The 24,416-nt window shown below is 39.4% G+C and overlaps 1 protein-coding gene and 1 long non-coding RNA gene across 2 annotated transcripts; one reads left to right on the top strand and one right to left on the bottom strand.

Moving 5' to 3' along the window:
- Window positions 1-1,722: 1,722 nt before the first annotated feature.
- LOC137239979 (uncharacterized) lies at window positions 1,723-3,424 on the bottom strand. The gene is made up of 2 exons (XM_067765818.1): window positions 3,111-3,424; window positions 1,723-3,053 (listed from the first exon to the last, which is right to left on the bottom strand). The coding sequence occupies exons 1-2, from the start codon at window positions 3,123-3,125 to the stop codon at window positions 2,283-2,285; spliced, it is 786 nt and encodes a 261-aa protein (XP_067621919.1). The 5' UTR covers window positions 3,126-3,424; the 3' UTR covers window positions 1,723-2,282.
- An 11,557-nt stretch (window positions 3,425-14,981) lies between these two features.
- Window positions 14,982-22,902, top strand: LOC137239980 (uncharacterized). The gene is made up of 3 exons (XR_010949571.1): window positions 14,982-20,991; window positions 21,052-21,366; window positions 21,433-22,902. It is a non-coding gene; the product is annotated as an uncharacterized lncRNA (long non-coding RNA).
- Window positions 22,903-24,416: the final 1,514 nt, after the last annotated feature.

Genomic DNA, 24,416 nt, shown 5'->3' with positions numbered 1-24,416 from the left:
AGATCTTTGGGGGACTAACAGTCGGTGGCGTAACACAATCAACGTTAACATTCAATATTTGCGCTTTCAACGTCGTTAACAGCGAGCGTCGATTTGTTCGTCGATAGTACCTGTCGCACGAGGTGATTCCGCAGGGTAAAAGTCTGTAACAGGGGTCGACTGCTAACACGCGTTCAAATTATCGGGAGAGGTGTCAAACGACGCGTATTGACCTCGACAACAGTATTTTGGATTTAATGTTCATCCCACCCCATTGGTGGATCGTCCAGAGTATTTTTTTATAAGCGTGGCCAAAGGTCGCCAACGCAGAAACGTGTTCTGCGCAAAAAACACTGGATCCCAACCCCGGTTTCAGAGTCTCGCGATTTTTCGTTAATATCTTTTGAACGAGTTAAAATTTGTATTTTCCTCCTCCGTATTAATAATAATATTCGGATATATAATATTTCAAAACGCCTCTCCCGATATTTTTGGAGTATTAGCAGTCGACCCCTGTCTAGAGTTTCACCGACATTGCAAAGACTGAGGAGATAGCCGTTTATTCTAAAAGCAAACTCGTCTATGAGAGGGACAGGTCCCGTTGCCATTATTATGCAGTCGGCGGCGTAGAAAATGAAAATAACTCCTTCTGGTGGGGACGGCAGCCTTGATATGTAGAAATTAAACAGAAGCGGGGATAGGACACCACCCCGTGGAACCTGCTATTTAATTATTCTAGGTTTTTATGTTAAGTTCCTGAACTGTACGGATGCCTGCCGACCATTCAGACGACGAGGATGGGTGGACCCTTATAAGTTTTTGGAGTCTTTGCTGTGATTGACTATATGTAAGGCTTTTAAGTCTAGTAGGAATACCGTTGTATGGAGGGGGTTCTTTGTTTCAGCCCACAGTTTATCTGTGAGTTGGCATTTATCGCGGTGGTGGTGCTGTGGAATTGAGGAAACAGGACGGCTTCAAGTGTTTTGGGTACTGGCGATAGGAAAGCTATTGGACGATATGTGTATCCAAGCTAGCTGGTTTCCCAAGGTTTAGTATTGGATTTATCTAGCCTTTTCAACTGAAGAATGGATCCCATCCAATTGGGGAGGTCCCAATGTACTTTAATCACGTTGAGACTGTCTATGATACTCGTTTCGGGACATGTATGGACATGTATGACAAGGGTATGTACATATTTATGAGGCTTATGGACTCCGAAACTACTCCGCAGTTGTGATCAGATTTTCCGGATAACTTCATAGCAATCCTGGGTGTATCCGTAGTTTTAATCCAAACGATTAATTTTTATGCGAAATTCGTGAAATTTTGAACACATGTAGCTCTTCTTGACAATGTTAGTATTTATTGAACTTTTCTTCACCGAAAGTCGATCAAGGCCTGTAATATTCTTAAGAATCTTATTTATGGTTCGATATTTTTCAAAATTGCTACCTACCTAGGTAGCCTTTCTGATAGGTAAATATTTAGAATATTTTTCCTTCGACGACAGTGGACGATGTCCGACCGGTTTTCGTAATATTATGCAAGTAAATTCCATTTCATTTATGAAAATATTTTTAGAAAAGTCGAGCGGTTTCGGTATGTAATTTTAGCTGGTATCCATGCTCTTTTGTACGCAACCCAACGAAGCAGTCGACAAGACTTTACATTACCGTTAATCCATTTTTCTTTTTACAAATACAATAACATATATCCATAAGTATTGAATTAAAAAGAAAGATATTTTTAAAATAAATATTTGTATATTTCATTATTCAGTATTTTTTTAGTTTGCAGATTGTGTAAATAAGGCAGGTCATATATCTTAAAGCTACAATATAAAATAACAACTCCAATGCAAAATAATAAAAACGGAATAAAATCAATTCGTAAAAAGAAACTAAAAATTAACTCTAAAAATAAATGCATATAATATTTCAAAAAATGTTTTGCATACGCGTTCCCACACCCTCATTGAAAGTTAAACCTTGATGATGATGCGATTAGTATAAAAAAATTCGAAGCATGCAGGCAGGCAGGTACAAATGGAAATGTTAGTTGCAGGTAATAGAAGGAAAATCTTGGAATCGCCAGCAATGGCCAAGATTGAAATTGGCAGCTCAAAACATTTTCAGCGCAAAACGAAAAACAGCCATTGCTACTGGAAATATTATTAAAGAGGCAGTTGCTGACAGCGTGGATATATCTACCCGTCCAGATCAAACACAAAGCACTTGAGTTAAAGGAAGATACTATACTGCCAAGCAGCTGCACCTACTGCACATTATCTGACGGCATCGCCATTAGCGTGCACCTTTATGTTGGTCGTTGATTTGTTGGCGCAGAAGGTGCACCCTGAGAGCGTGTAATTCTTGCTCGTTCTCCTCGAGGGTTCGTTGATACTGAATTTGCGCTCGAAGAAGATTCTCTTGTAGTAAATGCAGAGCGTCGGAATTCGAAGCTTCTTTTTGGATATGCCGTTGTCTTTCCTCAACGACATTCCTCTTGTATGGAGGAATTTGTCGCAGGTGATCGACGTGGGTTCTTGGCTTTGGTTGTGTTGCTGGATCCAACTCCGTGCTACGACCGACCTGGGCTAGCGATTTTGGCCGTGTTGCTTCGAAATCCACCCTGCAGCTGGGAATTTCTTCCAACGCATCTGCAGAATCGTCGTCGTGTAGCTCCGCCACCACGTATGTGTCGCTGTCTATTAAAATAGTATCCTCCTCTATCTCAGGAGCTATCATGCTCTGAATGAGGAGATCTTCGCAATCCACATTTGGCACTTCAATAATATTACCTGTAGCTCTTTCTGCTCTCCGCTCTGCACCAAATGATTTTTTTGCTGCCAGTTTCATCCTTGCCCACTGTTGACGCAATTTTGTGTCCTCCCTCTCATATCCAGCAGCCAGCATTGTCATTTTAACCTGGTTCCATGCATCTCTCTTCTTTGCTATCATCGCACCATCATTTGATTTATCCTCTATTATGCGGATGTGGGACGCAATGCATTCACGCAAGCAGGCCTTTTCCCCTCTGGTCCAATTTCCCTCACGGACTTGTTGTTTCGTTTCCTAGAACAACAATGAAGTTATTTATTTAAAATACCCACATTTTCGGTTTCTACTTACATTTATCTGCTGCATTTTAAAATAATTTGTGTACAAATAAATAAATAGAAAAATGGCGAAATAAATGTTGTGGCTTTACCGGTATGTATCCTTTTTGTAAATATCAGCAGGTAAAGGGTGATATTTTAAAATAGCTGAAATTCCCTCGTTACGCCTATCGAAACATTTTTTTTCATGTGGTTACCCTGTACATGCTAATTTTAGCTGAAATCTGTGTTTAATATGACTATGACAGACAAATATTTTAAATTTAAAAAATTTTAGTCAGCGACTATGATTACGGGCCAATAACTCTGAACTGAACAATTTTCGCCCTGAAAAAATATTAAAATGCTGTGGAACAGGAGCAACACTTTTGTGACTACATAAACCCTATTTCAATCTTTTACGTCCCTGCACAGAACCCTAATTACCCTTTTTCAACCGAAACAACAATGGCAACCCAGATTTTCCCGTTATGCTCACTATGCGAGTGCCTGTCAGAAAGAAGTCAACACACTTGTACTTATACACTATGTTTGGTAGAGCACAGAATATTTGTGGCGGTAGTTGCACGGAAAAATAGTAAGTAAGTAAAAAGTATGACAACGAACAAAGATATAAGCAAATTGTTGTATAACTGACTGTTGGGGTAAGGCGGAGGTGGCATTTGGCATGCTGGCAAGCCCCTTCTAGCTCGTCGGGAGGGGTGAGTTTTTGCTCACTCGCCTTACCTACAGTTATACAAACAAAAAGAGGGGTTCGTGCCTGAAATCTGCGAAAGGAAAGCTGGAAGAGAAGTTCTGCCCGTGTCAGGTGGAGTCATCCCTCCCCTTCTGCGTAAAACCTTGACGCAACCTTGGGCGTTGCACTGACTCTGGAACTTTAGCAACGCCCCCCTAGCCTGACATTTGTCTGCACGTTACTGTCCCATGTCCCTATCCAGTCTAGTCAGTCATAGTCGCCTCACATTCACGTCCCCTTTCTTGCACTCGTGCAACACCCACAACAACTGAGTGCCTTAGCCTATCATTTTTGAATGGAATCAACCCATGAACCTGATAAATATAAAAGTATGAATTTTGGCGTAAACGTTATAAAAGCTCTTTATTCAATAGTTACCCTAACCAGAAAAATAATATTAATAAAATTCACAATTCAACAATATCACCTATCTTACGGCTAGTTATGGAAACTACTTATATCTACTGTATATATATATGGGTTGCAGAAGGCTAATAATAAGGAATGCGTTTTTGAAACATAGGTAGTAAGGAAAAAGAAGCTAAGCTGGACAATTAGGAAGCTATAACGACAATTGAATCCACACAAAAATTCAATTAAAATTCATCCAGGTTTTCAATAACTAAATTAATGCAATAGAAAAACTACAAACTAGATCTAAAATTTAACTACCAAATTCAGTTGAAAGAATGATTGCAAATTTCCCAAAAATCCCAAAAAAATTAAACTGATAACGTTGGTAACTTTAACTTAATCTAGCTTAAAAAATTCACAAAAATGGATTGCAACAAAAACTGCAACAAAACAAATGCGGCGCTGGTTCCTCTCTCCTCTATTGTGGTTTTCTCTGCAGGCGAAGCTTCGAAAAAATGCTGCGGTGCCGGGACGGGAGCGCCAAAATGCCCCTCCTTTATACCCTTCGGCGTGGAGTCCGGCACCGGCTCTATATTTCCCCTCCTGCTGGACTTCAGATACTACCCCGCTTATTTGCTTATCTTTGGTGTCTGTGTGTGTGCGTGCGTGTCGTGGCACTAATGATGGTGGCTGGTGTGGCAATTTTAAACCTTTGTGCCGCAATCTGAATAGGATCCAGGACACCGAGTTTTTTTCTATGTGCCGGTACTTAACGGGTCAATAACGCGGTTAGCAACAACCGTAAACCGAAACTTATTTTTTTTTTCATTTTTTTTTTCACAAAAGACTAACTTTGCATTTCCCACGACTTTAGTAGCTTCCGCACTCACTTGAATGTACTTTACCTTTGAGACATGCCCTGTCATCGTTTGGCGATCGTACCCCATAGATCGAAAGCATTTCTTTCTCACCACTTTCACTCAAGAACGAAAGACACTAATACATACAATCCTATTTTGGAAGGAAACGATAGACATAAACTTTCAGGATACTAATTTCACCCACACTAACAGATACATCTTCATACATCCAAATCACGTTACTAACACACATAAGGGTAACTCCGTTGCTGTTTACGCACAGCGGTGTTCGGACTTTTGCAATGTTGCATTGACCCACAGTTTGCCGCTACAGGCTCGGATGCCTTGGTCCGGTGTGCCCAACGTGTGGCTTCGACCCACGACCCAAGGCCGGGCTATCCCCTCACCTATTCAATATTTCGTTAAGCCAACGCTTATTTATTTTATGGGCGGTACTCAACATTATTTTGTCTGATGTCTACCACAATCTGTATCACAGTTCACTATCTAAAGGGCTCGAACAGCATGCAGGTTAAACTTAAAGCTACATCACATCACATATCTAAGCCTAAATCACAGGTGGGTATCTATATCTATATCACAGTTTTGCAGGTTAATAAAAAGGGTGTCAATAAATAAATACGTAAATAAATTATTCAATAGGTAGGCCAATAAATCAATAAATATTTACAAAAAAAATAATCAAATAAATAATAAAATAATACAAAAAATATATAAATACAAATATAATTACAGGGGTCAGTATAAAGAGTAGAGATAATTGTCAACATGTTTATGCACCGTCAAGTCAAGACCTTACGACATAAAACATGCAAAACTTCTACACAAACCACATGCAACATATAAAAAAACTACATGCAACACAGATTTAAGCGACAAAAATATCTTTAGCGTGGTATACTCCGATTTTCTTGCCACTGGTATCGCCGAGTTCGTACATTGAATTTCCAATAGCTTTCAGGACTACACACTTAACTTGCTTTGGGGCAAGTTTAGGGTTGTAGTTTTCAATCTTCGAACTCTGCTTGAAATTTCGGCGGTATACCACTTGTCCGGTTTGGAATTTCACATCTTTGCTAAGGGTATTATACAACTTTTTACTTCGCTCATGCGCTAGTTTGAGTTCCTTCAGTATAGAGTCCCTAATACTTTGTAGCCTATCTGACTTAGCATCTATGTGCAAATCTACATCTTTAGCTGTACCCAATTTGCGGCATATTTCGTATGATGCTCCATGTTGCATCATGGGCATGCCAAACGTGGCATAGTATGGGGAGCAGTTAATCGACGTGTGTACCGCGCTGCGAAGGGCAAAAGCCGTATCGCTGATACACCTATCCCAGTTCTTTTGATTATCCTTAATGAAGGACTGCACTATTTGGAGCACAGAGCGGTTAACCCTCTCCGCTGCATTCCCTTGAGGAGAATAAAAAGCAGTTCTTATATGTTTAACTCCATACTTTTCTAAAAATTTGCTAAACATGGCGCAAATTGTTTTCCGTTATCGGAGTGAATGTACTCCGGAACACCAATGATGTGAAACACCTCTTTTTCCAAAAATTTACAAACACCTACAGACGTGGCTTTGCGCATTGGTTTTAAAAAGACGAGCTTTGAAAAATGATCAAGGCACACAAACACATAGACATTACCATCACTAGTACGTGGGTATGGACCCATAAAGTCAATAAACAAACGTTGGAAAGGTATTTCGGTTACTTGTTGCTTTCCCATGGGCGGTTTATGAAAAACGTTTTGAGTTTTATTTCATTGCATACTTCGCACTCTTTTAGGAAGGTTTGTACATCGGTTACCATACCAGGCCAATAGTACTTTTCGCGTATTCGGGCTAAGGTTTTGTGGATGCCCCCGTGTCCGGCCGAAGGTGAGCTGTGGGAGGATGCCACCAACCCTGCGCGCAACTCCGACGGTACCCAGAGTTTCCAGGCTTGGTCCTGCTGAAGATCGTCCCCCCGGTAAAACTGAGTCCGTTTATATACGTAATCGTCCGACACGCATAGTTCTGAAAGTTTGTCCTGGTTTTCTGTCACGGTTTTTCTAAGTTCGTCATACTCTCCAGTTTTAAAGTAGTCCGAGTCCAAGTCAATGTCCATTAGTCTGTCTGCTAGCTGCTGTTACCGCCACATAATACATTTAGCTTCTAGTAGTTATTCAACGCTGAAATTATCGATTGTTATTATTCTTTAGTACATACGATCTTCGTCGATTTCCGTACTCACACGGACCTATACACATTTTTCGAAACTAAGCTATCACATGTGAAATTTGAGGTTAATCAGTGCAATTTGAACAGTGTCCGAGTTAAGATAACTTAGTATAAATCACAAGTAAAATTGTCTGTCTTTCTTCACTAAAAAAGAATTTTAACTCTTTATGTCACTCCTGGTATATCCAGTCCTGATTTGAGTTCAAAATCGACGAAGATCGGCAGACCATACGCAGAATAAATTTCTCCGCTTACAGCTGCATTTCCTCCATGTGAGCTCGCGACAGCGTATCGGGTACAACATTGAATGATCCTTTTCTATGCTCAATTTGAAAGTCGTACGCCTGAAGTTTTAAACTCCACCGCGCGAGTCTTCCTGACAGGTCCTTTTGGTTCACCAACCATTTAAGACTCGCGTGGTCGGTTATGATGGTGAAGGGTAAACCTTCGACGTATGGCCTAAGTCTTTTCACACTTTCACCGCAGCGTAGCACTCAAGCTCGGTGATACTGTAATTACGCTGCGCTTTGTTTAGTTTGGCGGAAATGTAAGCTATGGGTCTTTCGTTGTTCTCGTCGTCTAACTGAAAGAGTACCCCGCCCACTCCGTCTGTCGAAGCATCGCACTGGATGTAAAAGCGTCTTTCGAAGTCAGGGTGCACCAGTACGGGAGCGGAAATTAAGCTCTCTTTTAGTCGCTCAGACGACTTTCTTGCTTCTTCTGTCATCGTAAACCTTTTGATTTTTTCTTTTGTGAGACAGTCGTGCAGCGGCGCCGCAATGGTTGCGTAGTCTTGGATAAAACGGCGGTACCAGCCTGACATCCATAGGAACCGTCGGAGTTGCTTTGGCGTTTTTGGTTCGGGGAAATCCCTCACAGCAGCAACCTTGTTCGCATCGGTTCGGATGCACCCATCGCCCACTACATAACCTAGGTACCTAACTTCCCTGAAACAAAACTTGCTTTTCTCAACATTTATGGTAAGGTTGGCTTCGCGTAAACACTTAGCGACCTTTTCCAACAAACGTAAATGAGACGAAAAATCTATAAATACACAAAAACACAATCACGTAAAGAAGCGGGTAGAACCTTGTCCATTAGTCTACACATTCTTTGTGCTGCATTACATAGTCCAAACGGCATGACTGTGTACTGGTAGAGGGGACGCCCTGGTACTGTAAATGCAGTCTTCTCTCGGGACTTCTTCTCCAATGGTATTTGCCAAAAGGCATCTTTTAGGTCGATGGCCGAAATGAACCTGGTATTTTGGAGTCGGCTGAGAATCCCATCAATGTTCGGAAGGGGATAAGCGTCCTTTATAGTTCGCTAATTTACCTTCCTCGCATCGAGACAGAGACGCTTCTTTCACCCTTTATCACCAGCGATACGGAAGAGCTCCAACTGCTATTATTCTCCTCAATCACCCCTAGACCCAGCATGCGGTCTAGCTCAGCAAAAACAAGTTTTTGTATGACTGGTTATATCGGATAGTGCCTCTGTTTCACGGGGAGATTCTCATCCGAGACCTCGATCACGTGTTCCTCTACGTTGGTTTTTCCCAACCCCAATACAGCAAAGGATGGGAACTGCGACTTGACTCTTTCTAAGGCAATACTTTGCTCTTTCGTGAGGACATGTTGCACGGCATCAAACGACAAATCGCCCTCAGCGGGTACCAATTCAGCAACGACAGTGCGGGTTGAACGCACCATCTTTCCTCGACTAACAACATCCAGGTCGAAAGCCTGCCAAAAGTCCACCCCTAAATAAACTTCCTGTTGGAGGCCTGGCACGATTAGGAATTCCAAATTCTTAACTTCTCCTTCCCATAAGACAGACAGGGTGATAGCACATACTACCGGGGTTTCACCGCCATTTGCTGTACGAATATTTTGATTAACTAGCTTAATGATGTTATCCTCTCTGCCTTCTATCAAATTTTCAAAATTTTTTCCTAAACAATTCGCGCCAGCCCTCGAATCCAACAAAGCTAGGACATTCTTGCCTCTAATCTTTTCGCAAAGAAGCGATTATCTCCCTTGAGGGTTACAATAGTTGACACAATCTTATGGTGGATTCTTTTCATCATTTCCGCTTTTCGCGCATCTTCTTAATTTTATCGTCATAATCTATTTTCCTCTGGTGTAGACTTTTTGGTTCGGCTTTCTTCCCTCCTGCTGTATTTTCACTATCCTTCACCCCGCTTTCCCTCTTTAGAATTTTGACGCTGGGTTGGTCTCCGGGTAGTCTGTCTCCTGGCGAGAGCTCCCGGCAATCTCCGCCAGTTGGGAGTTTCCCTTCTTAAACACACAAAAATACGTATCCTTACCACACGCAAAACAGATCATATTATGGAACGGGGACTTACAATGGTGTTCTTTCTTTAGCTCGGACGGATTCTTTACAAAAAAGTCGACAGGCATACCACACGCATAACAACATTAAATGGTAAGCAGACGCACAAAAAGCATTGGTGGTGGGATTAGGGCTGAACGTTACCTTCGGCTGTGCCGAATTTCCTTGGATTGTTGTAGTCGTTTGTTGCTGGAATGGCGTTCTACGCTGGAAATTATTGTTTGTGATTGCGTCTACGGGGGCCTGCTTTACTTCCTCATCCGCAGGTGCCGCTTCGGGATACACTAACTCACTAACGGCTTTGGCCCTACTTTTATTTTCTTTTATGAGCCGTTCCGCTCGCCTACACTCAGCCTTTAACCCAGCCAGCGTGTCGATTTTCGACGCAAACGTTAAATTTGCTAAGTAGGGCTTCAGGTTCCCCCTAATTATCCGTACCAGCTCCTTCTCTGGGATACTTTTCCGGAGCCGGAAAGTCAAATTATGGACCTCACCGTAGAAGTCGTCGAACCCTTCCAGTGGCTGTTGTTTACGTTCCATTATCTCGCGGATTATCTCATAATCGGACTCTGCTGTCTTGAAGTGGGCTAGCAGCTCCGCCCTTAGCTCGGAGTACCCAAACTCGGGTTCATCCGAGTGGTCCTCTAAGACCTGCCAGTACCACTTCAAGGCAGAGCCCGTTACGAGACAGTGGAAGTCGGTGAAGAGCTGGAAGTGTGAAATATTATGTTGCTGTCGCAACTTTTTAATTCTAAACAGAAAGCTCTCCACCGTTATTCCTTTACTCGTACCGTCAAACTTCACGTGCCACTTGTCCAGGTCCAGCTTCTTCCATTTCGGAGGGTCCTGGGTGTTGCTCGATGAACCTGAACCCCCAACGTAGCATTTGAATCGACACGCTGGTTGGCTGCTTCATCCCTACCATTCCTCTCTGGAGTCGATGACTGACCAGGCCGGTTACCTATCCCCTGCGCCGAGGTTTCCATCACAGCGACTCGGTTACTGAGGTTTGCAATGTTGTCGCGGATATTGCGGACCTCGGCCATATACTGCACCATCACCTCATTTTGTTGCGCCATCATTGCCATCGTATGGCTCAGCTGGTTTATGTTGATGGCCGTTGAAGTTGGTCTGCCTTGCCGCTGTTCCGCAACATCAGCACCCTGGTCCTCTGATGGCTCCTTGCGTCTAGGGATGAGAACGTTTCGGTTACTCTAAAACTAGGCGGACGGACTGATTGGACTATCTGTTCCCCCGATGACCTAAAAACTTGCGAAGCGCACCTTTTAATTAGGTCCGTTGGTAAGAACTCGGAATGAGGTATGCCCGTATCGATTTGGGTAAAAATGGATCCGATGACCTCGTTCCGCAACGCACTGGTGATACTTCGAGTCACTATTCGATCCGTGTTCAACCCCAGTCCACCAACAACTTCTTCCTGTGCGTCCCCCTCTTCCATACAAGGAACTTTCTCCACTATTACGAGGTCTGACTCGCCAAACAATGCAGGTGCCGAAAGTGGGTATAAGGGTTAAGGGCCACAAGTAAAGGAAACAAGGTTTCCAGCTAGAAACCCAAAATAAATAAACCAAAAAAATCGAAGGCTCGGCCAAGGGCAGGAAAAAAAAACAAAATTATGCAAAAATTTCAAAACGAATTCAAAACTGAAATGATTTATAACCAAAACGAACTCAAAACTGAAATGATTTATAACCAAAATGAAAAAAATAAACTATAAAAAAATGCACAAGAGGGGAAAGAAACTATTATAGGTCACGGCACCGGAGATAGTAATTGTAGTAGTTGTAAAAAAAAATAGGAAAATTTTAGAAATTCAACAGAGAACAATCTTAAAACGTAGGTAATAATAGAAAAGGGATTGAAAAGTAATAAAAACAATATAATAGGAAACCTATTTGGAATCAAAAAATTCAACCAATCCAAATGTTCCTAAATAGTAAAGCAATTTAAACGAAAATTCAAAAAAGTAATAATATGATGAGTAAGAAAGAAAAAAAACTTCATATATGAATTTAAGCCAGGAAAAAACTTTATATCTATGAATTTTAAACCTAGCCCACGAACGGGTTAATCAAAAATTCAGAAATTTTAAATGTTGAAAATTTATGAATACTATGTCTAAAAACTAGTAAAAATAAATAAAAAAATATAAGTAGCCGAAATTCCAAAAAGAATGATACTTAATGAAAAAGTGGGTAAAAGAAAAAAAAAAAAAACAAAAAAAAATGTTTAAATACAAACCTAAATTGGACTTAATTCCAAGCCTAAGCTAAAATCCAATACAAGGCGACAAAAAAAGAATATATATATGTTATTAAACAAAAAAATTATAAAGATCAAAACCCAGAACCATTCAAAGAAATTAAGAAGAAAAACAAAGTCCAAGTATCACCAAAAAAAGGAAGGAATTATAAAGGAAATTTTAATAAGTAAAAAAAAAAAAACAAACAAAATATTGTAAACTCAATGCACCACGTGCTAAACTTCATCTGTTATGTAAGTTAAACTTAAATTCAAGGAACGTTAACCTCAGAATGTAGTTTAGAAAAAAAATAACAATATAGCAAATATAGCAAATAAAAGTTAAACTTAGCAAAAAGGAATCAAAAGGATATATCTTATCAACAAAAAAAAAATAAAATAAAATGTGTATACGCTTTTGTTTTTCAAGTATTTTTTGTTGTTGCTTCAATTTTTGTTTAGAGAAATAATTATATATGTTATTGGTGTGTGTTGGTGTTGCACCTCGGCGAGGTCCTAGTGAATGTGAGTGAGTGGTCCGTTTGTCTTTAGTCTAAGTCCTAGTCAACTAAGTCACCCAAATACGTCCGTGTATTCAGTGTAGCACTACAGGCCTACAAGCCCAGGCCTCAAGCTTGGTTGCCACACTGCTTCCAATCGCCTTCGTGTAGGCTGACTGCAAACCTCACGTGCACGCAGTGCTGGACTACGTAGACGTTAACTTAAACAGTCGCCTACACGCTACAACATCTATTTGTCAATATACTAGCCTTACCGCAGAATACCACTTATGAAAGCGTTGCAGCTTTCAAAAGGAACCTCTACGGCAAGGCGAGTATCCCCCTTGTGTTTGTTGTAGTGGCACATATCGCGTCGGACGGATCCAAACTATGTTGCCCCTACAACGGTCTCCGTCCAGTCAGAGAAATAAAACTGAAATTGAAAGAAGGTAAAAGTTATAAAGGCAAACAAAAGATATCGTTAAGAAAAGAGTTATGGAAAAACAAGTAAGGAAGGTTAAGTTCGGGTGTAACCGAACATTACATACTCAGTTGAGAGCTATGGTGACAACATAAGCGAAAATAACCATGTAGGAAAATAAACCGAGGGAAACCCTGGAATGTGTTTGTATGACATGCGTATCAAATGAAAGGCATTAAAGAGTATTTTATGAGGGAGTGGGCCATAGTTCTATAGGTGGACGCCATTTAGGGATATAGCCATAAAGGTGGATCAGGGTTGACTCTAGAATGCGTTTGTACGATATGGGTATCAAATGAAAGGTGTTAATGAGTATTTTAACAGGGAGTAATCCTTAGTTCCATAGGTGGACACCGTTTCGAGATATCGCCGTAAAGGTGGACCAGGGGTGACCCTAGAATTTGTTTGTACAATATGGGCATCAAACGAATGGTGTTAATGAGTATTTTAAAAGGGAGTGGGCTTTAGTTCTATAGGTGGATGCCGTTTCGAAATATCGCCATAAAAGTGGACCAGGGGTGACTCTAGAATGCGTTTGTACGATATGGGTATCAAATTAAAGGTGTTAATGAGTATTTTAAAAGGGAGTGGGCCTTAGTTCTATAGGTGGACGCCGTTTCGAAATATCACCACAAAGGTGGACCAGGGGTGACCCTAGAATTTGTTTGTACAATATGGGTATCAAAAGAAAGGATTTAATGAGTATTTTAAAAGGGAGTAATCCTTAGTTCCATAGGTGGACGCCGTTTCGAGATATCGCCATAAAGGTGGAGCAGGGGTGACCCTAGAATTTGTTTGTACAATATGGGTATCAAAAGAGAAGGTTGTTAATGAGTTTTTTAAAAGGGAGTAATCCTTAGTTCCATAGGTGGACGCCGTTTCGAGATATCGCCATAAAGGTAGGCCAGGGGTGACTCTAGAATTCGTTTGTGCAATATGGGTATCAAACGAAAGGAGTTAATGAGTATTTTAAAAGGGAGTGGGCCTTAGTTCTATAGGTGGACGCCTTTTCGAGGTATCGCAGTAAAGGTGGATCAGAGGTGACTCTAGACTTTGTTTGTGCGATATGGGTATCAAATAAAAGGTGTTAATGAGTATTTTTAAAAGGGAGTGGGCCTTCGTTCTATAGGTGTTCGTGGTGGTTGTTGTATAGGTGGTCGCCTTTTCGAGATATCGCCATAAAGGTGGACCAGGGGTGACTCTAGAATGCGTTTGTACGATATGTGTATGAAATGAAAGGTGTTAATGAGTATTTTAAAAGGGAGTAATCCTTAGTTCCATAGGTGGACGCCGTTTCGAGATAACGCCATAAAGGTGGACCAGGGGTGACTTTAGAATATGTTTGTACGATATGGGTATCAAATGAAAGGTGTTAATGAGTATTTTAAAAGGGCGTGGGGCTTAGTTCTATAGGTGGACGCCTTTTCGAGATATCGCCATAAAGGTGGACCAGGTGTGACTCTAGAATGAGTTTGTATGATATGGGTATCAAATTAAAGGCGTTAATGAGAGTTTTAAAAGGGAATGGTGGTAGTTGTATATGTGAAGGCGTTTTCCAGATATCGACCAAAATGTGGACCAGGTGACCCAGAACATTATCTGTTGGATACCGCTAATTTATTTATATATGTAATACCTGCCAAGATTTTAAGGGGTTTTTATTTCGCCCTGCAGAAATTTTTCATTTTCTTCTACATAATATGGTAGGTGTCACAACCATTTTATAAAATTTTTTCTAAAGTTATATTTCGTGTCAATAAAACAATCCAATTACCTTACCATGTTTCATCCCTTTTTTCGTATTTGGTATAGAATTATGGCATTTTTTTCATTTTTCGTAATTTTCGATATCGAAAAAGTGAGCGTGGTCATAGTCGGATTTCGTTCATTTTTCATACCAAGATAAAGTGAGTTCAAGTAAGCACGTGAACTAAGTTCATTAAAGATATGTCGATTTTTGCTCAAGTTATCGTGTTAACGGCCATGCGGAAGGACAGACGGACGACTGTGTATAAAAACTGGGCGTGGCATCTACCGATTCCGCCCATTTTCACAGAAAACAGTTAACGTCATAAAATCTATGCCCCTACCAAATTTCAAAAGGATTGGTTAATTTTTGTTCGACTTATGGCGTTAAAAGTATCCTAGACAAATTAAATGAAAAAGGACGGAGCCACGCCCATTTTGAAATTTTCTTTTATTTTTGTATTTTGTTGCACCACATCATTACTGGAGTTGAATGTTGACATAATTTACTTATATACTGTAAAGATATTAAATTTTTTGTTAAAATTTTACTTTAAAAAATTTTTTTTTTAAAAGTGGGCGTGGTCCTTCTCCGATTTTGCTAATTTTTATTAAGCGTACATATAGTAATAGGAGTAACGTTCCTGCCAAATTTCATCATGATATCTTCAACGACTGCCAAATTACAGCTTGCAAAAGTTTTAAATTACCTTCTTTTAAAAGTGGGCGGTGCCACGCCCATTGTCCAAAACTTTCTAATTTTCTATTCTGCGTCATAAGTTCAACTCATCTACCAAGTTTCGTCGCTTTATCTGTCTTTTGTAATGAATTATCGCACTTTTTCGGTTTTCGAAATTTTCGATATCGAAAAAATGGGCGTGGTTATAGTCCGATATCGTTCATTTTAAATAGCCATCTGAGATGAGTGCTCAGGAATCTACATACCAAATTTCATCAAGATACCTCAAAATTTACTCAAGTTATCGTGTTAACGGACGGACGGGCGGACGGAGGGACGGATATGGCTCAATCAAATTTTTTTTCGATCCTGATTATTTTGATATATGGAAGTCTATATCTATCTCGATTCTTTTATATATGTACAACCAACCGTTATCCAATCAAACTTAATATACTCTGTGAGCTCTGCTCAACTGAGTATAAAAAGGTATGGGAAAGAGAGGAAATGAAAGGTTATGAAAAGAAAAAAATTTTATTATGGACAAAAAAACAATATTTAAGGAATGCAAAAAAAAAAAAATAATAAAGATGGAACTGAAATTGAGAGAAAAACAAAAAATTGAAATTGAAAATTGGGCTGTTTCGTTGGGCGCCATTTTTGTATAACTGACTGTTGGGGTAAGGCGGAGGTGGCATTTGGCATGCTGGCAAGCCCCTGCTAGCTCGTCGGGAGGGGTGAGTTTTTGCTCACTCGCCTTACCTACAGTTATACAAACAAAAAGAGGGGTTCATGCCTGAAATCTACGAAAGGAAAGCTGGAAGAGAAGGTCTGTCCGTGTCAGGTGGATTCATCCCTCCCCTTCTGCGTAAAACGTTGACGCAGCCTTGGGCGTTGCAATGACTCCGGAACTTTAGCCTGAAAAAAATCTTATTTCCAACTCGTTAAGTGTAATTAGCGAGCCGCCACTGTATGCCTAGCGATTATCACCCTCTTGGCTTCCAATAGGGTTTCTTTGTTAAAAGGAGAGATATGTGTACGTTTGTATATACATTTATTTGATTAAAATGAATAGCTTAAAGAGATATCACTTACCGAGCATATCCCGCGACGGAGGCGCCTGCGTCGAAGAGAGAGAGTGTGGCTGGAAGATCAACATATACATACACACATGAGCATATACCTACAAACAAATCCTATGTTGGAACGCCTACTCAGTGATAGGTGGAAGAGGGGATAATGAGAAATTACAAAATTATTCGGGCATGCGGTTGCGGCCCGGATCGAAGGCTTTACGCGCGGTCAGACAAATTAAACTATAAAAAATATATCTATGTAAATGAACGCGAAATGTGGCAATAACGAAAGATTTAAAGTTTAATCTGGAGTTTACTAAGTTTATTATTATCCGGGGTTTTGGGAAAACTCAAAAGTTTTAATTCTTTCTGGCCACAAAATGGAGTTACAAAAAAACCTAAACTAATAAAAGCATTGAAAAAATAATAAAAACATGCGCTAAGTAAAAAAGAAGAGAAATGCAAAGCGTGCAAGAAAAGCCCGAGTAGGAAAGATGAAGAGTTAGATTAAAAATAATTTTGTAAACTTCAAATGCAAGAAAATAAACCAAATAGAAGAAAAAAATATAAGTGAAAGGTATAAAAACCGAGCGCGAAAGGAAACTGAAAATAACCCAGGAACTGAAGCAAATTATGTAATCCTGAGAAATTTAGATAAGCAAACGAGCAAGCGAGGGTCATAAAAGGTAAAAAGTAAGAAATGAACTATGCGCAAATAGAGAAAAAGGTGTGAAGAAATATGAAGAAGGAATGCAGAAGTGGGAATGGTAATAATTATAAAAAAAAAATCTTAATATTAGGGTGCTATAACGACAATTGAATCCACACAAAAATTCAATTAAAATTCATCCAGGTTTTCAATAACTAAATTAATGCAATAGAAAAACTACAAACTAGATCTAAAATTTAACTACCAAATTCAGTTGAAAGAATGATTGCAAATTTCCCAAAAATCCCAAAAAAATTAAACTGATAACGTTGGTAACTTTAACTTAATCTAGCTTAAAAAATTCACAAAAATGGATGGCAACAAAAACTGCAACAAAACAAAGGCGGCGCTGGTTCCTCTCTCCTCTATTGTGGTTTTCTCCGCAGGCGAAGCTTCGAAAAAATGCTGCGGTGCCGGGACGGGAGCGCCAAAATGCCCCTCCTTTATACCCTTCGGCGTGGAGTCCGGCACCGGCTCTATATTTCCCCTCCTGCTGGACTTCAGATACTACCCCGCTTATTTGCTTATCTTTGGTGTCTGTTTGTGTGCGTGCGTGTCGTGGCACTAATGATGGTGGCTGGTGTGGCAAGTTTAAACCTTTGTGCCGCAATCTGAATAGGATCCAGGACACCGAGTTTTTTTCTATGTGCCGGTGCTTAACGGGTCAATAACGCGGTTAGCAACAACCGTAAACCGAAACTTATTTTTTTTTTTTTCACAAAAGACTAACTTTGCATTTCCCACGACTTTAGTAGCTTCCGCACTCACTTGAATGTACTTTACCTTTGAGACATGCCCTGTCATCGTTTGGCGATCGTACCCATAGATCGAAAGCATTTCCTTCTCACCACTTTCACTCAAGAACGAAATACACTAATACATACAATCCTCTTTTGGCGGGAAACGATAGACATAAACTTTCACGATACTAGTTTCACCCACACTAAAAGATACATCTTCATACATCCAAATCACGTTACTAACACACATAAGGGTAAATCCGTTGCTGTTAACGCACAGATACAGCGGTGTTCGGACTTTTGCGATGTTGCATTGACCCACAGGCTGCCGCTACAAAATGTTAAACATATGATTTCGTGCTTGCGCATTAACCCCTGTAGGAACTAAATTATAACATTATAGATATGCAATTATGAACTCAACATATCGCCGCCCTTGAACTACCGATGAAATATGATAAGTTCAAAATGAATTTTATCTTAGTTTAAAAAGAGCATTGGAAATTCTATTAAACTAATAAACAGCGAAATTGCAAATTCATCATCTCGGCTTCCCTTGAGCGTGTCATCGTGGATGTCCTATTTGCTTGGTTCTTCCTTGAAAGGCAAAGTTATTATTAGTTTAAATATTTCTTACCAGTAGCTTTCAAATGCGAAGTACATATAATATGTATACGTTTATGAACTGATGAGAAAACCAGTCTGCGAGCAGGTGTACTGTATAAAAAATAAAATTTGTTGCAGAATTTGTATATGTGTTGCAACAGGCTTGTTGCAAAATAGGTCTCCCTTGGCGGGTAGCAAGCATAGCTTAGCGATCGGCCGCACTATTTCTCCATTTGCTGTCTTCAGAGTAACTACTCGAACTTGGCCGTCAGCACCGGGATGGCACTGCGTTACTCGACCAAGTGTCCACTTACTAGGAGGGGTGGACTCGTTGCACACAGTTACGATGTCTCCTTGTTGTAGGTTAGGTGAAGACCGAAACCATTTCGTGCGCCGTTGCAAGCTGATAAGATATTCGTTGTGCCAGCGCCGCCAGAAGTGCTGCCTCATTGCAGAGATTAGCTGCCATCTTTGGTGTACACTTCCAGAGAACCCTTACCCCTCAGGCTCTGGAAGTGATTTTAGTGGTTCCCCCACAAGGAAGTGTCCGGGCGTAAGGACTTCCAAGTCGCTAGGATGAGTAGAGTTTTCACAAAGAGGGCGAGAATTTACGCATGCCTCGACTTCTGTTAAAAGCGTACTGAATTCTTCATACGATAATAAATTGTCACCCAAAACGCGCTACAAATGATATTTTATCCGTTTGATCCCAGTCTCCCAGTAGCCACCCATATGTGGAGCGTTGGGTGGATTAAATCGCCGTTCAATGGCTGAACTTGCACACAAGGGCATTGCGGGAGTTGCCATACAAATAAATGAGGAGATATACCCCTTGGTGGATTTTGCCCCCCTCCCATGCGTAAATTTGAGCAAATAAGGGCCTGCGATATCTACAGCGGTATGCGTAAAATAGCGGACGTAAATCGTGCGCACCAAAGGGAGGTCGCCCATTGATTGGGTAGCGAGACTCCGGTTTAGGCGAGTGCATTTGACGCACTTGTGGCACATATTTTGTATTAAGCTTCGAGCACCGACAACCCAATATCGGCGTTGTAACACTGCTTGGATTATGCGCCCGCATGCAATGTAAAATGATGTATATCGGAGATAATTAATTTTGCCAACGGAGAATCTTTAGGTAGTATGCAAGGGTGTTTTGTGTCGTAAGTAACGTTTGCCGATTTAAGTCTACCTCCTACCCGAAGAATACCACGTTGATCGAGAAAAGGCTGCAACCGTAACAGGCTACTTCGCAGCGGGATAGGTTTATTTTTTGCACACCGGGCGATTTCATTCCCAAAATAAAGTTGTTGCGAATATTTGATTAAGCGATGTTCTGCCTCTGATACTTTGTAGCAAGTCAGAGGCCCACTCAGTTTCATGACATGTAGCTTGTTTGCGCGTGAATTGCCAATAAATCTCAAAACATAAGCCATGATTCTGCGAAGCTTCGAAAACGGTGAATATTGCGTGAGTATCGTCCATTGAGTAATGGAGTTTAAAACGTGAGAGTGCACCTTCTTTCGTAAACCTATGTCGGTCGTATGCAGCTTCGAAGAAGTTTGAGTTTGAAACGGTTCTGCCACCTTCAAAAAGTCTGGTCCGGACCACCAAAGCTCGTGACCCAAGAGATCGACCGGTGAGATGCCTCTTGAAGCGCAATCCGCGGGATTTCGTTCCGAGCGCACATGATTCCAACAATCAGGTGCGAGAGTCTCCTGTATATCTGCGACGCGATTGGCAACAAACATTTCCCATCGACTTGGATGAGATTGCAACCACGCTAGCGTTATCGTCGAATCGGTCCACGCAAAAAGGGGATATGATATGTTGTTCCAACTACTCAATACGATTCTTACTAACTTCGTCGCGAGGGGAGCACCACCCAATTCCAATCGCGGTAACGTGGTCGTTTTGATAGCCGCCACCTTAGTCTTTGAGGAGATTAGTGCCACAGTGACTTGACCATCGTTGTAGACAGTTCGCGCAAACAATACAGCGGCATATGCTTGCTCAGACGCATCAGAAAAGACGTGCAGTTCGGTAAAGGATTCATTGACTACAGTACTGCGATTCACTAACTTCTATAACGATTTTCAGTATTGATATAATATCATAACGATAATTTTAACGAGTTTGCTATTCAGTAACTTATCTTTATTTGTAACTCGATATAGAACAATCAGCTGTTTTCTATAACGATTTGACAAGAGACTTATATCGTCGGTTTTGTTTTTCACGCTATAAGATAAGATAATTTATTAACAAAATTTATTAATATTTCGGCGTTTTCGTGTTTCAAACAATAAAAATAATGGCATTTGAGTTTGTAGCGAACAATTTAACGCAAAATGTAACAGCGTCGAGTGCATCAAAAGCAGATAGGCGCTTGCTCAGGGACATCGATGATCCTTTTGAGTTTGCGCGTGCAGAATTCAAAAAACTGTACCGCGTATCTCCGGATATTGTGATGGGACTTGCTGAACGGCTACACGAAAATCTAAGAGGACAGAGGATCTCAGCAATAGCGGAAGAGAAACAGGTAAAGCTACTAAAATCATTGAAAATTTGCAATGTCCTTACTTACTAGATATCTTTGAAGGTTTTGTGTGCCTTACGTTTTTATGCCACTGGATGTTATCAACGGCCTGTAGGAGAACAGTGGGGAATTTCGATGAGCCAGTCTTCCATCAGCCGATGTATCCATAGGGTGACTGATGCAATAAATGAGAAAGTGCTTTTCGACGAAATCAAGTTTCCTATGACGCAGGAAGAACGACAAGCTGTCTAAGAGGTATTTTCGTCAGCACCTGCGCCCTTCGTTGGAGGAACGATAGGAGCGATTGACTGTACGCACGTTTCCATTTTAGCTCCATCATATCATTCCATAAATGTTCATTCCTTAAATGTGCAAATGGTAGGTTAACTACTCTAACTATTTAATAATAAAGTGCATTGCTACATAATTTTTACATTTTTGTAGACATGTGACCCAAATTTAAAAATTTGAAATGTGAATGCCAAGTGTCCGGGAGCACGTCATGACGCATATATTTGGAGCAGTTGTGCAGCTCGGCGAGCAATGCAGAGAGCCCATGAAAATGGGAATCGTCATATGTTTTTAATAGATAATATCTATTGATTGTTCTTAACATTTTTCATAATTTGAAATATGCAACTTTCAGGTGATTCTGGGTACCCACTAGAGCCGTGGCTTATGACACCACTACCGAACCAGCCTGAGGGTACTCCCAAGTTTCGATATAACGAGGCTTTATGCAAAGTTCGAAATCCATCGAGAGACTCTTGATGTTTTAAAAGGAACTCGGAGATGTCTTTCATGGCAAAGAGTTCTTTTGTATGAACCGGGCTTCGCCGGGAAAATTGTAAATGCCTGCTCAACATTACACAATATTCGTTTGCGTGAGCAGAGCTTTGAGATTGATGACATCGACCCAATTTTGGTGGAACATGCTGTGACCTCAGAAGAAACCTTTAACTCGATATCTTCAGCTGGAAAACGGGTCCAAGAGAGACTCATAGCAAATGTTGTCTCCTGAACAATACTTATATATTTTTTTTTAATTTTTGCAATTTTCACCAAGTTTTGCTGAAGCTAAACTATGTTCGATTCTTTTTAAGTATATATCAATATGTAACACTTTTTTGAGAACTTTTAGAACTTTTCTGAGTATCTTTTTAAATATAAACGAGCTCTAGGCCAAATATTTGTATATTCTTAATAAAACAAAATACGTGAATTTTTGATATACAATTATATTATTTAATTTGTCGATATTTCGACTTCAGTCTGAAGTCATCATCAGGAATTTTTGAATGCAATATGTCGAGTATGCAGTTTTGTAGCTCCTTAAATTTTAGTACCATATTGTGTTAATCTTACTACGCTAAAGTTAGTTTTTGATTTTTGCTCAGAGCGCTTGTCTCATAAAAAGTTTTGCGTTCAAAACTTTGTATAAAAAAATTCACGAGGTCCGCTGGAAAAAATTCCCAAAAATCAGAAAGCCATTCAAGTGGATTAAGTTAAGAGATTATTGTATAAAAATTTAATAAGCCACAAAACTGCATACTCAGAAAAATTCTACAAACTCTCAGCAAAAAGTGCTCAGTTTTCACTCACATCGTTAGTGTTACATCTTGATATATACTTAAAAAAAGGATATGGAAAATAGTTTCAGAAAAACTTGGTGAAACTCCAAAAACCCTGTGACGAAGACTGATGTCCATGAGTATTTGCGCAAAATTAATGTTTCTCTTCTAACACAAGTTTTTATTCTATATTTTTTATTAATTCCTGGACGTTTTTTTATTTGTATAAAACCTTAAAAATTAAGTCACAAAAACGAGAAAACATAAGATAAAAATCCAGTACAATACATATCACATGTTTTTTATTAAATATACACGTATGTATATATACGCTAAACCAAAAAAGATCCAAAAAACAAAAAACCCAATTACAATATATATATTTTTTCTTTCAAAATACATAAAATATCGATAGACACATTAAAAAAGCCAAAAATAAAACAAAAACTTCATAACGCGATGTGCAATGATTTTTTGTTAGCCTTATGATAGGTATTAGAAACGGCGTTTAAAATTTATGGTTTATACGAGCTGATATAGCTGATTGCAGATGGCGCCACATCAAATTCTAGGGCTAACCGCTTCCCTTGAACGCCTTTGTTAAGCTTTTCGAAGATATGAACTTTGGTTTCCAAGGACAAAGTATTTTTCTTACATTTATTTGGCATTTCACCGAATTACTTTTGCTTTTAAACAAACAATGGCAAAACAGGTGTACGCGCATTTCACACAAAAACTGTACAAAAAATACGCTCAGAAATTAGAATTGAAAATTCGTGTAATGTATTGAAAAAGTTAATTCTAATTTCTGGAAATTCTAATTACTAAAGGTTCTAATTTGTGAGCGACTACTGTATAGTACCTATAACATAGAGTTACGGTCAATAAAATAGAATCAAAATTCTAAGTGATATTTTTTGCAAATAGAAACCACATAAATAAAAATTTAAAAGTTAACACGAAGCTCTAGAAAATTAATCGAACTTCAAAAAAATTTCATCAAAATTTTTAACTTTAACTTTTTATTCAGAATTGTTAGAAAATGTAGTTTTGTAGCCCATTCAATTTTAGTTTAAGGAAGTGCACGTTTTGGCATAAGATAGATTTAAAGTTTAGAACATAGATTTATACTGTTTTAAACTAAGATTTGTATGAGAAAAATATTGAAATCAAAAAGAAATTATGTTAGTGTTTAAAAGATGCAAATTCTTCCGCGTTAATAATTATGAAACGAGGTATATAACCCACTCCCCATCCAGTCAGACTTTGCATGTTTGAAACCTTTTCTTAACTCGTTTTTAATTTCAATATTTTCCTCATAGAAATCTTAGTTCAAAGTAGTATAAATCTGTGCTCTAAACTTTATGTGTATCCTTTATGTTATGTGAGAAATGATAGGGACACCCTGTATGTGTATCTTTTACAATTCCAAAAAACGGACTGAGTTATATACATACAGTTATGCAAGAAATAATAGGGACACCCTTTAAAATAGTATTGTTAGCAAACTATGGTTATTTGTTAGTATTTTAAAAATTTTATTTAAAATATAATTAGAACTATGAAATTTTTAAAATACTTATAAATAAACATAGTTTGCGAAAAAACCCGTTTTAAAAGGTATCGCTATTATTTCTTACATAAATGTATATATATAACTCACTCAGTTTTTTGAAATTCTAAAACAGGCCGGCCACACAAATACTAAAACAATTGCATAAGTGTGTGTAAAAATTGAGTGACAACTCCCCACAGTGTGCTAAAAGAAAATGTGGACTGTGAAGTTCGAAATTAAAAAGGACCTTGGTTATTTGATTTCAAGCTAATCCCAACAATACTTACTTATATTCATATAAC

Source organism: Eurosta solidaginis, chromosome 2, assembly GCF_040869045.1.
Source record: "Eurosta solidaginis isolate ZX-2024a chromosome 2, ASM4086904v1, whole genome shotgun sequence".
NCBI lineage: Eukaryota > Metazoa > Arthropoda > Insecta > Diptera > Tephritidae > Eurosta > Eurosta solidaginis.
This window is presented reverse-complemented; position numbering and strand designations above follow the sequence as displayed.